At 59.0% G+C, this 14,317-nt stretch overlaps 1 protein-coding gene across 4 annotated transcripts in view; it reads left to right on the top strand.

Moving 5' to 3' along the window:
* The window catches only part of Whrn (whirlin), an 83,957-nt gene that overhangs the window by 17,199 nt on the left and 52,441 nt on the right, over positions 1–14,317 (top strand). For all 4 annotated transcript variants that reach the window (XM_026393348.2, XM_026393347.2, XM_026393345.2 and 1 more), the window contains exons 2-3: positions 5,651–5,872; positions 12,330–12,455. In XM_026393348.2, coding sequence (XP_026249133.2) covers positions 5,651–5,872; positions 12,330–12,455 — 348 coding nt within the window. The remainder of the gene's footprint in view (positions 1–5,650; positions 5,873–12,329; positions 12,456–14,317) is intronic.

Here is a 14,317-nt window from a genome sequence, read left to right as displayed (position 1 = left end):
ATAAGCACTGTGATTATAAGCATGCACCGTCACACCTGGCTAACAGTTGCAAAATGCAGACCTGAGCACAGAGAGCTTAGGTGATTTTCCTAGTGCCACATAGGAGGTCGTCAGCAGACCCGAGGACCATTATGCAGTGTCTGAACCCAAAGGCACGCACGCTCGTCGGTGGGGCGGAAAGAGCAAGCCGCCTTGTCCTTTCAGATCACGAACCTCATCTCAGCACGGTTCTCCTTCCTGATGTTCAGAATCTCTGTTCCCCAAAAAAGAAGAGCCTGCCCCTCGAGGTCTGTGCCCCAGAGTGAGCTGGATGAGTCACCAGCGTTACTTGGGGTTTCTGGGGACCTTCTTTTGCACATGCTCAGTAGCAACCATCTTGTGCTCTTGAGGTCTGATCCCGCTTGTATTTGGTGCATGTGTTGTGCTGGGCCTTCTCCCTGCGCCGTGGCCCCCAGGCTGGGCCACAGTCCTCTGCCCTGCAGAGAAGGGTGTCAGCCTGGCCTCTGATTTGGGGGTTTTAGAGTTGTCTCTCTAGAGCTGAGTGGGGCCTTTGCCTCCTGAGCACATTAAGCCAAGTAGCGAGTTATTGACTTAGACGACCTCCACGTGCGATTTCCAGTTCCTTCCTCGAAGCGCTGTCTGGGTGGGTCGTCTTCTGGTGATGGATGCGTCTCAGCCATGCCACCCGCCCGGTCTGATGGAGAGGGCTCTGATCTGAGTTGGTGGACACAGACAAGCCCCAGGGTCGGTATTACCAGGAGGCACGTGAGGACAAGCGTGGGAACATGGCGCTCTGGTGGCCGTCCTCATTGGCCAGGGACTCCCCCCAGATTCCTCCCATTTGAATGGCTCTTGTAGCTACAGAGAAAGTGGGAGGAGATGTGGAGACAGAGGCCAGCCACCTGCACAGGTCGAGAATTCAGGCTGCTTTAATGCAGGTGTTGCATGTGATTTGCCATCTGCAGGTGGCTGTCTACAGAGCAAGGGCACAGCCATAGTGCCACTGGGGGGCACTGACCCCCAGCCTTCAGGTTCTTTGAAGGTCCCCGGCTGCCCCTGATGGTGCCGAGCTGGGGTTTGCATCCTGCTACCCCTGAAACCTCCTGGCCCTCTCCCAGCTGATACGGAACCTCAGAGTCCCAGGTCTTGGACAAGGTGCAAGGATTTGGGTCAGTGACCTGGGAGCAGTGGCCTGCACAGTCCCCAGAGCTCACTCCTGGGATGGGGAAGGCTGAGGTGGTTTGTCGGGCCCAGCCCACCTGCAGGCCTGCCTGAGACTGATCCCTGAGTGTCTCCAAGGCCTTGATCTCTCTGCTGTCAAGACCCTGACCACCAGGCTCCCTGAGCCAGGGAGATACAGCAGTTTTGTTTGGGGCAGGACCTTAGTGATCACTAAGTACCACTTGGTCATTACCAGGGGGCAAAAACCAAGGCCTGGCAAGGGGAACTAGCAGCCCCAGGCCACCTGCGAGCCAGGGGCACAGTGCAGCCTGCTTCGGAGGCCCGCGTTGACCAGGGAAGTATGGTGAGTGGCCCGGTACAGCTGACCACGAGTGGGACCTTGCAGTTCCCCAGGTGGCCGGGGTAGCAGAAGCCTGGCGGATGGCTGGTGGGGAGAGGCAGTAGCGAGCTGGCTCTAGAAGTTCCCTCCTCCAGACCTAATGCCCTTTCAATAAAGAAGCAGTAGTGAACATGGACGAGGCCGGGAGGTGGTGGGAAGGTGAACCCGGCTTCTCGGGCCCCCTCCTTTCCTGCGTGCCACGCTCAACGTGTTGTAGTTAAATTAAAGATCAGGGAGGGGCATTCCCGCGGAGTCCAGGGGGCCCAGGCCATCTTCTGAGCCCGCTTGGGTGTTGAAAGTGCTGACTCAGGAACCTTGCTTCCTGCAGAGTCGCCAGCGAAATCAAACAGGCAACACAGGGAGAGGGCGTCCTTGTCCTCCAAGAAGGCCACATTTACCCTCAAAGAAGAGTGGCCAGCGGACCTTCCAGAGTGACCTAAGCTGAGTGAGTGCAGGTTTACAGCCCTGAAGTCTTCTGATGGGGAATCCGAGGTGCAGAGGGGAAGGGGCTGGCCCTGGGCTGGCCTTCTGTATCCTGGGCTGTGCCCCTCTGTCCCTTCCCCTCTAGCGACTTCAGAGTCCTCTTTTGTAAAACCCCGGGCGTGGGCGGGCAGCATGTGGGCCCTCTGCAGAGCTCTCCACGGTGTTCTCATCAAAGGCGTTGACCTCCTCTGCTTCTCAAGGTTGTGCCGGCCTATTTATAGCACTGACCAAGAGGGTTTCGCCGTGGCCACGAGAAGGAATACAAATGACGCTGCGTGTGGCTGCATCCTCTCCCCCACTTTCCCTTTCAACTCCTGGGACAGTGCTCCCCGGTGGCATCTGAGCTCCCCTCCTCCATGCAGATATTCCCCAGGAGACAGGCAAGTGGGCTCTGCCGTCCGCTGAGCACCTACTGTGCGCACGGCTCTGGACTTCCTGCCTGTCACCTCCTTTCACCCTCACCCCTGACAGATGGGTATCGTCGGTCCCCACCTCACGGTGCTGCCTGTGGGGCCCGCAGCCCACTCGTGGTGGAAGTGCCTGACTCCATGGCCCTCGGTCTCTTCTTCCCTCCATGCTCCTCTGCTCTCACTCCAACACGGCCGTCCAGACTCACTGTGGCTGCACAACATGTCCCTAGGGGTTCCCATTTCTGTGGGGGGAACTCTTTACTTTCTTACCTAATCAGACCAGCCTCTTCTTAGGCCCTACTATGTGACAGGTAAAGCTTCGTCTCTCACCAGGCTGCAAGTGTCATGAGGACCCACTGTGTGCTAGGCAAAGCTGGTCTCTCAGGGACTGCAAGCATCATCAGGCCCTACTGTGTACCCGGTGGTATTTATCCCTCACCGGGCTGCTTGCTTTGTTCCCTGTGGGCCCGACACACAGTAGGCCCTCCGCCAGCCCTGGGGCTTATTCTTAGTGTCCCTCAGAGAGGAGGAGTCAGGCCATTTGAGCAGCAGCAGAGCAGCCAGTCAAAACCTTGTGGAGGAGGGAGTGGTGGGCGGGGAGGGGGGTCAGGAAGATGTGTGGGGCACCCAGGATGCGGTGGCCTCCAGCTTCTGCCCACGCCACACCCTGGTACCCACCTTACTGCGGCACAAGTACACCTGGTCTCAGGCTCCTCCGTCTTGCATCTCCAACTGAACAGAGATCCGATTTTCCTGACTGTTCCACCAGGGAGCCCTGGGGATGCTGAAAGAACACTAAATCTTTCCCTGCTTATCGTCTTAAAATAATTTTTTTTTTTTTAAAGCAGAGTTTTGGTGAGCTACCCCTCAGGCCAGGGCTGGCACCAAGCTGCCAGTGGAGGCCCAGCGCCTTGGGGCCCGCCTTTCCTCCTCTGGGAGGGGCCTGCACATCAGAGCCCCCACAGCCAGGGCCCCGCGCTGACTCTGCAAGCTCAGCCCTTGGTCCCCTTGTCCTCCAGGTCCTGGGAGTTGGAGAGCCCCGGGCAGCGGGGGGTGTGCTGAGAGCCCAGGGGCCCTCCTTTTAAGGCACATTATTACTTGTGTGTGGGGTATTGAAAGCAGTGTGCCCTCGCTGTGGATCATGTGGGAACTATGGAGAAGCAGGAAAAGCAAGACATCATCCCCCGCAGCCCCACTCCACAGAGAGACACTGAACTCGGGCACGGGACTTCCCTGGTTTTTTTCCTGTATGGTTTTTCTTTCTCTTAATAACTGAGACCATACCATGAGGACATGATTTGTAGCCGGTTGACCCCACTTAACATTAAAATATATCACACGTCCACGGCTTTACAAACTCTTTGTCGACATGATTTTTATGGCAGCATAAAATCTCAGTATGTGTCTATGTCCTCAGCAACTCAAAGAGCCTCCAGCTGCAGGTCACCAGGGAGCCAGGGCCACCAGGGAGCCAGGGCCACCGGGACAAAGTGCCAGAGGTGGGGGCGGGTTCCACGGCAGGAATTATTTGCCACCATTTCTGGAGACGGGGAGTCTGAGCGCGGGGTGCCAGTGTGGTTGGCTCCACTTCCCTGGGTCCTCGGAGGAGACAGGAGCAAACTCTGGTCCCTCTCTTCAATGACGATGCCCTCACCCTCCCGACCCCAGCTAACTCCAACTGCCTCCCACAGGCCCCATCTCTAAATGACCATCGTTCAGGGGTAGGGCTTCAACATTGGAATCTGGGGGGAGACATACATTGAGTCCCTAACGTGGGGTGCGCTTGCAGTTGATCTCGCACCTAGTGACTGCCTCGGAGTCAGCATCGTCATCGCTGCTCCAGGTGCATTGTGGGAAAGCAATATGGCGACCTCAGCTTCTACCCAGGGCCTAGAGTTCAGTGGGGTTGTTCCAACCCAGCCTTTAAAAAACAAAGATGGTGTCTACACTCAAAATGAGTAGCTGTAGGAAAGGAAGCCCCTATTAGCCGTGTGGGCAGGTGATTTCCCTCCATATCTATCCAAGGAGTGGACCACTCCCCACTCCCAAGATTGGATCCCTTGAGAATTTCATGAGACAGTACATGTCGGATGCAGGGTGGAGCACCCGACACCCACAGGCCCTTTAACAATGTTAAGCTATTGTTATGATCAATGGTTTTTTCATTTGTCTCTCACCTAGAATTTTACTGGTGGTCCCCAAGACCACCCCCAGACTCAGTGATTAACTAGAAAGGCTCAGTGGGTTCAGAATACACAGTTGTCCCTGGGTCTCTGGGTGATGGGTTCCAGGACCCCCTCTGGATAGGAAAATCCGCTGATGCTTACCGCTGTTTTGCACAAGTTGCGCACATCCTGCACATGCTTTGTGATCTCTAGATTATTTATAATACCCAATACAGTGCAAATGCTGTGTGAGTAGCTGTTACTCTGTATGGCCTGGAGAATGATGACAAGGAAAACGTCTGTACCGGTTCAGTACAGATGCCATTTAAAAAAATATGTTTGGCCCGTAGTTGGTTGAATCTGTGGATGCAGGACCCGTGGGCACGGGCAGCTGGCAGCTGCTGCGTCCTCCTGGCTAATATTTATTACATCAAAAGGAAACAAACCAAAATGAGCATAAGGAAGAGACACATTGGCAAAGTCCAGAAGAAGTCCAGGCTCCCAAGGGTCCTCCCTCAGTGAGTCACGAAGCTTAATTCCTCCAGCACCAGACTGTGTCCACAGGAGTACAGTGCTGTCTGCCCAGGAAACTGGTTAGAGAGCCCTAGAAAGGTTTTATGGGTGGCTCCCTGCCGGCACCCACATTCCAGATGCCCAGAGGGAAGGCAAGTGTTCAGCACAAACCCCAGTTTGCAGGTCCACGCGCAACAGGCCTCACGTATCAGACAGGGTCCAAGTGCACAGAGGCCGGCCTTGTGAGCAGGTCCTGCTGGGGACAGCAGCCTGGGCCTGCTGGGCAGCTTCTGCCTGCAGGTATCCCAGGAGATCAGATTTCTTGTATTGGGTCGGCTTGAAGATAGGGGAGAGGCGGGTGTCCCCATTTCTAGAGGCCAAAAGTAAGGGTTGGGGCGGGGAGGAGGACTTGGGGGCTGGATGGCTCCTCCACGGGGGTCCTGAGAGGAAGCAAGGTCTCCCTAACGGCAAGGGGAGAGTGCTCCCTTCCCTCTAACTGTGTGTCCCCCTCTCTCTAGGCTCTGAAGGGCTCCAAGAAGCTGGTACTGTCTGTGTACTCTGCTGGGCGCATCCCTGGAGGCTATGTCACCAACCACATCTACACCTGGGTGGACCCACAGGGCCGCAGCACCTCCCCGCCCTCAGGCCTGCCCACCCCCCAGGGCAGCAGCGCTCTGAGACAGCCCGAGGGTGACCGGAGGAGCGGCTTCTGCCTCCTGCAAGGCGGGGATGAGAAAAAGGTGAGCTGCACCCAGCTGGGTGGTGGGCATGCCCAGCAGGACAGGTGCCTCCCAGACCCAGAGTGGTGACCCGCAGGGGCTGGGCCGGGGCTTTGTCCTTACCCTGGGTCCCTCTTGAAGGCCCTTTTTCCTCCTCTGTTTCGAGTGCAGTGTTTATCACAGTAGAGGCTGAGCTGCCCCCAATACTGGGATGTCATGAGGGTCTCTCTCCCTGCTGTAGCCAAATGGATGGACAGTCAGTCTGGTGGGCAGCTCGGGCCCAGGACTGGCCCTGGGATTCCTGCCATCCACTAGGCACTAGGGCATGGACCCCCTGCGAGGGGTGTCTGGGGGGCTGGTGCACCAGGTCCCAGATCAGCTCCTGGGAAAGGAGAGGAGAGAGAGCTGGTGACAGTGTCCTTCCACCAGCGATGGCTGCCCAGCATGGCAAGGCGGGCGGTGAACCTGACCCAGGCCCCAGGCAGCCCTCCGGAGAGGGCCAGAGAGCATGCTTCCCTGGTGGGGAGGGCCCCGAGCGAGCACCCGGCCTCCAGCCGCTGCCCCGACCGCGCTCTCAGGGAAGCTTTGGCAGCGGGGCTTGAGCCAACTCCTGCCAAGGAGGAATGTACTAGAAGGCTGTGGGCAGGCCCGGAGGTGAGGCTGGGGCACTCAGGGCACCTGCATCTCCGCCAAGACTTCTCTGTGTCCTCCCGCTAAGAGGCCTAGTCCAGGGTGGGACACCCGACTGGCTGGCGGGATACCAGGCGTTTTGATTGGCAGGACCAGCTGGGGGAGGGGTGCCTGTCCAGCGCATCGTGGAGTGTTGTCACCTGAAGGAGGAGGCAGAGGCATCAAAAAATGCCCCCTACAGAGCCCTCCTCTCCCTCCAAGTGGACTGTTTGTTAAATAAAGGAAAAAGAGGTTTGGGTCCCTGATATCTTCGCCTTCTCTCTGCCTGTGTGCCTTGCTCCCAGACCAGGAAGGTAACCCCTGCCCAGCTCCCAGCTGTTTTAGGACCTGGATCCTGTCAGCCAGGAAGCTGCCCGGCTTGGGGCTCCAGGCCAGGCACCTCCCCTGGAGACTCTCTCCGCTCTCCCTTTCCTGTGGATGAGACCATAACATTTATTTAAGGCGTGGGTGTTCTTTGCTCAACGTCAAGCTGCATCATCATTCAGGAGGTCACCGCGGCCTCTGGTCGCTGTTGGGAGGTCGGTGGGCACCTGGGCCTCCTGGGCAGCTCCGGGCCCTCCCCACCAGGGAAGCATGCTCTCCGAGGGCTGCCTGTGGCTGGGTCGTGTTCACGGCCAGCCTTGCCATGCTGGGCAGCAAACTCCCTGTCTTTCTGGCAAGCCCTCTCCTCCCTAGGTGGGGCTCTGTACCCAGGCACCTTCCCTGAGTCCTCCAAGCCACCTGCTAGGTGCAGGTCACCATCCACATCTCATAGAGACTCAGCAGGTGGCAGCCGGGAGGTGCTCCGTAAGCCCCCCAGTCCTTGTGGAGCACCTGCGGTGTGCCTGACATGTCCTGGGAGCTGGGGATAAAGCTGAGGCCCTGCTCTGAGGGTGCAGCTGAGGTGGGGAGGGAGGTGAAGATCCAGAAAGGAGCCCAGAGGAGCACGATGAGGGACACGGTGTCTGTTTTCTGTGGCTGCAACAAATACCACGGACTGGGTGAGTTATAAAGAACAGAGGTTCACTGGGCTCTGTTCTGGAGGCTGGGAAGCCCAAAGGCCTTGGTGAGGCCCCCGTGCTGCCCCAGGACATGCAGGGGACATCACATAGCAAGACAGAGCAAGTCCGCCAGCTCAGATGGCTCAGCTTCTTCTTTAAAGTCACCAGTGCCACCAGGGGAGCCCCCACCCACCTGCACACCAGCTGCACTGACCTCATCTAATCCTATTTTCTCCAAAGCTCCCCCTGCAAATACCATTAGCATATGAATCTGCAGATTAAGTTTCCCTTATGTGCAATTGGAAGGATGCATTCAAACCACAGTAACTGTGGGAAGTGGAGAGGGAGGTGCTCTGGGAGGTGCCTGAAGGTGTTCAGGGAGGTTCTCTCTGAGTAGATGACTTCTGAGCTGAGACCCCCAGAAGGAGAAGGAGGCTTCCTGTCCCATTTTGAGAGCTGAAAATCCCAGGCAGCCAGGGCAGCATGTGCAAAGGCCCTGATGTAGAACTGAGCCCAGTGTCTTCATTGACATCATTGTTGGAATTCTGTGGGTGGGAGGATGAGGGTGGATAAGTTCCCCTGGGGGCATCTTGGAGTCACTTCTATAAGAATGCCTAAGGCCAAGGTTGAGAGATTCTGGTACCTGGGAGGACCCATGGAAGTACCCCAGACAACACCAGAGAGGGGTCTTCACCCATTTCACTGCTGGATTTATTATGGGGATTAAATGGGATCGTGTCAGTATGGCAGGAGTGGTTCAAATCTTGGCAGCAGTGTGACCTTGGACAAATTGCATAACCTCTCTGAGCCTCCATGAGCCATTTCCTCCTCTGTGGAATGAACACAGCAGTAGACTACCCCTGCCCCCCACCTAGGGAAGCTCCTGGTAGTGAGGACCTTGGTCTTGAGTCTGGGTGGCTCCTTCGTGCCTGGGACAGTGTGGATGCTCAGTAAGTGTGTGTGACACAAATGACTAAATTACAGTGGAATCTGCCTCGGCCCCGAACACAGCGGAGGCCAAGACACTGGCAGCATGGGACCCTGCACCCTGTGGGGACCCGGGTGCTGGCTGCTCTTTGCAGAAGTGCAGAGAAGCGTGTGGCCATGGTTCCCGAGCTGGCATTTTTGGTTGTGGCCTCTGAGCAGCTGTCCTCGTCATGCCTTTGGCGTTGGTGTCCCCCAACTCTCCAGGGAGGGAGAAGCACTTCCTCACCTCTGTCACCTGTGTGTCCCCAGCCAGCGAGCGAGGTGATGCTCACGGGCAGCAGGTTCCCAGGCCTCTGACCTTGAGGATTTTTCTTGGTTAATAGATTCCACAGGTGGGAGAGGACTCCTGTGTGGCTCTGGGGCCCCCATGGCCCTCCTGTCCTCAAAAGTGAGAGAAGTCACATGGTGGTGGATTTAGCTTTCTGGGTCTCTATGGTAGAGCCCACGTTACCCCCTTGCCTGTGCCTCAGATGTGCAGTTCTGTGTTGGTAATGCACTCACACTGCTGGACACCATCTTCCGGAACTCCTCTTCTTGCAAAACCAAAACCCTTTAAATAACAACACCCTGCTCCCCCCTCTATCCGCCCTGGTGCCTGAGTCAGCTTTACATAGCTGTGAGGAAACACCAGAGAAAAGTGAACTTAAAAGGAAGAAAGGTTTATATTGGCTGATGGTTTCAGTCTGAGGTCGCCTGGGCTAGTGGTGAGAAGAACGGCCTGGTGCAGAGTGTGTGATGTAGGCTGGGAAGCAGAGAGAAAATCCGATATCCCCTTCAAGGACACCCCCCCCAGACCTTGTTTCTTCTACTAGACCCTCTTACTACCTCCTGAAGTCTCCACCCCCCCCCCACTAGCACCACCAACAGGAGACCAAGCTTTGGGGGACATTAAGGTCCAAACGGAACCACCTGGGAACCACCGCTCTGCTCTCTGTCTCTGTGACTTTGGCCCCTCTGGGTGCCTCAGATGAGGGCAAGGTGTCCGTCCCTCTGTGATCGGCTCTTGTCACTTAGCACAGTGTCCCCCGTGCGTGTGCCAGAGCTTCCTGTCCTTCAGGCTGAACGCTGCCCGGTTGTAGCCAGGGCTCCTGGGAGACTGACTCCAGGCTGGGGGAGGACGCCGTGTCTGGAGCGTGTGTCCTGCTCCGCAGGCGGCCGCCTCCGTGTGTGTCCTCCCAGGTCAGAAAGGCCAGCGAGCTCTGGAGGCCCCTGCTACGGGAGGCTCATTGCATTCGCTGGGGCTCTGCCTGCGTGGCCTGAGCACCCCAGGGCACCTTCATGTTGGGGGAAGGTCTCATGGTGTGACCCTGGGGACACGGGCCCTCATCTGTGGCGATGCGTGGGCCGCGTCTGTTCATACCTCACCTGTTGGCCAGCGCTGGGTCACTGACACCGTCCGCCTGCCGTGGGGCTGCTGCTGCCATCACGGGGTCACGGGGTCACAGGGTCACGGGCCTGCAGATGGGAGCCCTGCTTTCATTCCCTGGGTCTGAACCCCGGAGCCAGTTGCTGTGTCCCCTGGAGATGGCATTTTTAACCCTTTGAGCATTGCCGTGCTCTTCCTGCGGTGGAACCGGTTAACAATCCCACCAGCCACGACGAGGCTTCGAGGGTCCCATCCTGGCCCTCGGGCTCCCTGCTCCCCGTGCGCTGAAGCAGTCGGAAGCGACTCCCCTCAGTCCTGACGTTGGGATTGCGTGTGACACCTTAGCAGAGTCATGACAGGGCGAGGTCCCAGGGTGCCCCAGGGTGCCGTCTCCCTCCTCCCCTCCCCGTGGCTGTCTCTGGGAGCTCTGCCCCAGCCGGGCGCCCTGGAGTGCACTTGGGAAGAGTTAGTCTATGGGAGGGCCACTCCTCCTCCGGACCTGGGAGTCCTGCCTTCAAGACCAGAGGCACTTTGCAGAAGTGACTGAGGGAAGGCTTTCGAGGTGGGAGATGATCCTGGATTATGGGTGGCCCCTGTCACTATGAGTGTCCTTGGAAGAGGGAGAGGCAGGAGGCTGGAGGTCAGAGCAGAGGAGGCCGACGGTGGACAGAGAGAGATAGAAGGTGGACAGAGAGAGATAGAAGGAAGCACCTCAGGAAACAGCTGGGTCCTCCCGGCCCCAGCGGGGTGGCCCTGAACACCCCTCCCCCGCCCCGACTCCGTGGTTTCCAGCCCAGGAGTCCAGTCCAGGCTCTCAAGGCTTCAACTGTCTGTTCATGGAGGTGCAGTGGCCTGGGCCAAGGCTGTGATGGAGCAGGGGTCACAATCCTGGGCGAGGGAGGAGTGGGCTGTGTGGCGGTCACAGCAGAGGTCCGCGGGTCCCACGGGGAGCCCTGGAGCTGGGACAGCCCCGCAGAGGTGTCCTGACCTAGGCGGGGTCAGGAGCTGGGTGAGGGCAGTTCCCAGGAGGCTGATCTGTGGCTCTGTGAGCCATCGGCAGGCTGCACCCCCAGCCCTGGCTTCAGGGGTCCCTCTGCACCTTCCCAAGAGGCACACGCAGCCCTGTGCTTCCTGTGCACCGTCTTGTCACCTGCGAGGTCAGGAGCATCTGGAGGGACCCTGGGATTCTTTGCTGGCTGCACCCTGCCCTGGCTCACCTGAGGTGCTCTGGCTGCAGTATGGGCTCTGGCTCCCCCCACCTGACCAGGTGGCCCTGGAGAAGCTCCGGGAGGGCTTCCTGAGAGGCCCTTCTGCAGAGAGCCAGGCTTCCTGGGCCGGCAGGACGCTGAGCTCTCCAGGTACCTGGACCCTCTCGGCCCTCAGGGCAGCCCCGCTGTGGCTGGTGACCAGCCCATTTTCCAGATGAGGAAGCTGAGACATAGAGGTGAGGCAACTTGCCCGGGGCCACGTACATAGCAAGCGTCATTAGGATTGAGCTTCAGTAGCCTGGCCCTGGCCCTGACACAAGTGACCCCCACACTGTCACCTCCTAAATACACAGACCTACGTGCATGCGATGAGGGACCAGGGAGGGCCTTAAACCCTGGCCACCTCATCGCTGCATTCCTGCAGCCTCCTCAGAGGTTATGGAACCCTCCAGAACCTCTAGACTCCTGCCTGTCCTCATGTGCGACTCTCCCCCACCCCGGCCATCCTCTGTGACCCACCTCCAAGGTCCTGAGCCAGGCTTGCTTTCGTGCATGTGACACATACCGTCCCATGTCCCATGTCCCTGGGATGCACCGCCACCTACCTCCTGTGAGCCCCTGACTCTGAGCTCATCTGAGACATCCCTTCCCCCACCGCCTCCCCCAGGCAGGACCAGAGCCCTGCGCTGCCCACTGCGCTCTGACCATCCCTCTTCCCCCTGGACCGTGAGCCCCTCCTGAGCAGCATAGTGTTGGGGAATCTCCGGGTGGGCGCTCCCCGTGTGAGGAGGGAAAGGCCAAGCGGCCCATCGGGGTGGTGGCCGGGCAGGAGGCCCTGGGAGTGGGGCCCGAGGGCCCTGGGAGATGGGGGACCTTGGGGACGCAGGGTTGTGGTGGCCCCAGGCCTGAGTGGAGCCCTGATCCTGGGGAGGGAGGGTGAAGGGGCCTGGGCTGGGTCCCCAGGCCTGAAGTCTGTCCCTGGCTGAAAATGAGGGGGACGTGCTGAGGTGCTCCCGGGCGTCTGCACCGAGGGGACCCTGGGAGGTCCTCTGTCCCCCCTTTCGCTGCAGTTGTCCCACTGATGGACGGGGCAGGGCCTCCGTGGGGTGGCACCTTCCAGGGGATCTGGCAGGGTGAAGGGGCTCCTGACAAGCCCATGGTGCTCTCCAGGGCCGGGCAGGGCTCTGTGGCTGCCACCTCCCCAGGTGTGGCTTCCTGGCTAACGTCCCCCGCTCTCCCTCCTGCAGGTGAACCTGGTGCTGGGGGATGGCCGCTCCCTGGGCCTCACCATCCGCGGGGGCGCCGAGTACGGCCTGGGCATCTACATCACGGGTGTGGACCCCGGCTCGGAAGCGGAAAGCAGCGGGCTCAAGGTGAGGAGGCCGGCGCCTCCGCAGCCCTGGGTGGGCCGGTGCAGGGGGCTGCTGCAGCTGATTTTCCCTAGACTTCGGCCAGCAGTCAGCACCCATTGAGGACAGGCCCCCGCTGGGGAGCCCTCCCGGCCACTGTGCCCCTGTCCCACAGCCTGGGCAGCCGCAGGGCAGCCTCCCACGTGGGGCTGGGCCCTGGGCCAGCCTCGCCCTCGGTGGCTGCTGTTTCCAAACACTGCTGATGGCCTGTGGTGGCCCTGAGCTAGTCAGAGCTAGTCATGGTGCCTGGGGAGGATCAAGAAGCCATGAGCTCGGTCAAGGCCACCCTGGGCTGGTTCAGGGCTGGCACTCGACCCAGAGTGAGTTATTAAAATGACAGTTATTCACGTGACATGGTTGGCTCACCTTTTAAAGAGGGCCAGCTGTGTGCCAGCATGTGATCCGCTTCACGTGTGCCCTCTCACCCACCCTCAGGTACCCCACGCCGTTGGTGGGTATTTCCCGTTTTCTCTGGGGGTGGGGGGTGGGGGGAAGGAGGCATGGAGCCATGCGAGGACTTGTCTGAGGTCACACAGCTGGGGGTCGAGGGCAGGATTTGAGCCCCAGGAGCCTGGATCCCGCCATCTCACCTGTACCCTCAGCACCCTGCTGGGGGGGAGGGTGGCAGGCGACTTGAGAGACAGGCGGAGACTGTGCTCATGAGGACACTGGACCCAGGACACGGATCACTGAAATAGGTGGCAGCCAGGGTTGGGCTCCATCCTGATGCCAGGGACGCCACAGCCACAGTGATCCGAGTGGCAGCCGTGGGCACAGGTGGCATTTGAGCCAGGTCTTGCAGAGGAGGAGAGGTAGATGGGCAAGGGGCCCGGGGAGAAAGGAACCTGGGGCCTCGGAGCAATTCCCCGTCCCTCTTCTAGAGGGTATTGTGGGGTGCGTCGTAGGGCCCTCGTGACAGTAAGTGCAGACAGGTCCTGTGCTGGTTGGGGTGAGTGAGTTCCGATGGACCATGTTCATGAAAAGAGGTCGTGTGTCAATCAGGGCCTGAGGGCACTGAGCACCTCCTCTCCCTGTGGTTCCGGGTGGGCAGGATCTCTTATTTGCTCAGTGGAGACTGTATCAGGTACAGTGCCGGCTGCTTCATACCCCACGTGATCTCTGACCTCATGTGTGCAACAATGTATGCAGAAGGAATGTTCTTTTCCCCATTTCTCAGGGACAGATGTAGAAACAATGTTAAGCAAGTTGCCCAAGGTCACCCAGCTAGGAAGTGCTGGACCCACGATTCAAACACACACCAGCACACTCTAAGTCCACATTCTTAGCAACTACGTCACACCCCCTCCTAGCAAGAACGCAGGGGTTATGTCCCCCGTGTACAGCCAAAGAGACCAGGGTCAGAGAATTAAGCCAACTAGCCCCAGGTCAAATTCTTTCTCATGGCAGAGCTGGGATTTGAGGCCAGGCCTGGCAGAGTCAGGGGGTTGCCTTGTGCCGGGGAGGACAGGTGCTTTGGGACCTGCTGCTGAGTCCTGTGTGTGGGTGGGGGTGGCCTCTCCCTCTCTGGGCTGGCGTCTCTCTGCTGGAACCTTGAGCAGTGGAGCCGTGGGCTGGGTGACCTCCAGGGTTTCCTCTGCCTCTGCTCATTTTCCTGGCCTGAGGGGGCCATCGGGGGCCTGAGAGGGGGCCAGAGGCCAGCCACGTGCTCCACCTTCTTCACCTGTAGGCTCCCGAGGCACGGAGAGGTGGTAAGCAGGGGGCAGATCCCCCCTTTGTGTGGAAGCAGGAAGTGGACATCCCGTGCTGGCAGGGTCCATGGCCGCCTCCTTTCTTCTCTCCTTGTGTCAGTGAATGAATGCTGATGA

Source organism: Urocitellus parryii, chromosome 4 (genome assembly GCF_045843805.1).
Source record: "Urocitellus parryii isolate mUroPar1 chromosome 4, mUroPar1.hap1, whole genome shotgun sequence".
Taxonomy (NCBI): domain Eukaryota; kingdom Metazoa; phylum Chordata; class Mammalia; order Rodentia; family Sciuridae; genus Urocitellus; species Urocitellus parryii.
This window is presented reverse-complemented; position numbering and strand designations above follow the sequence as displayed.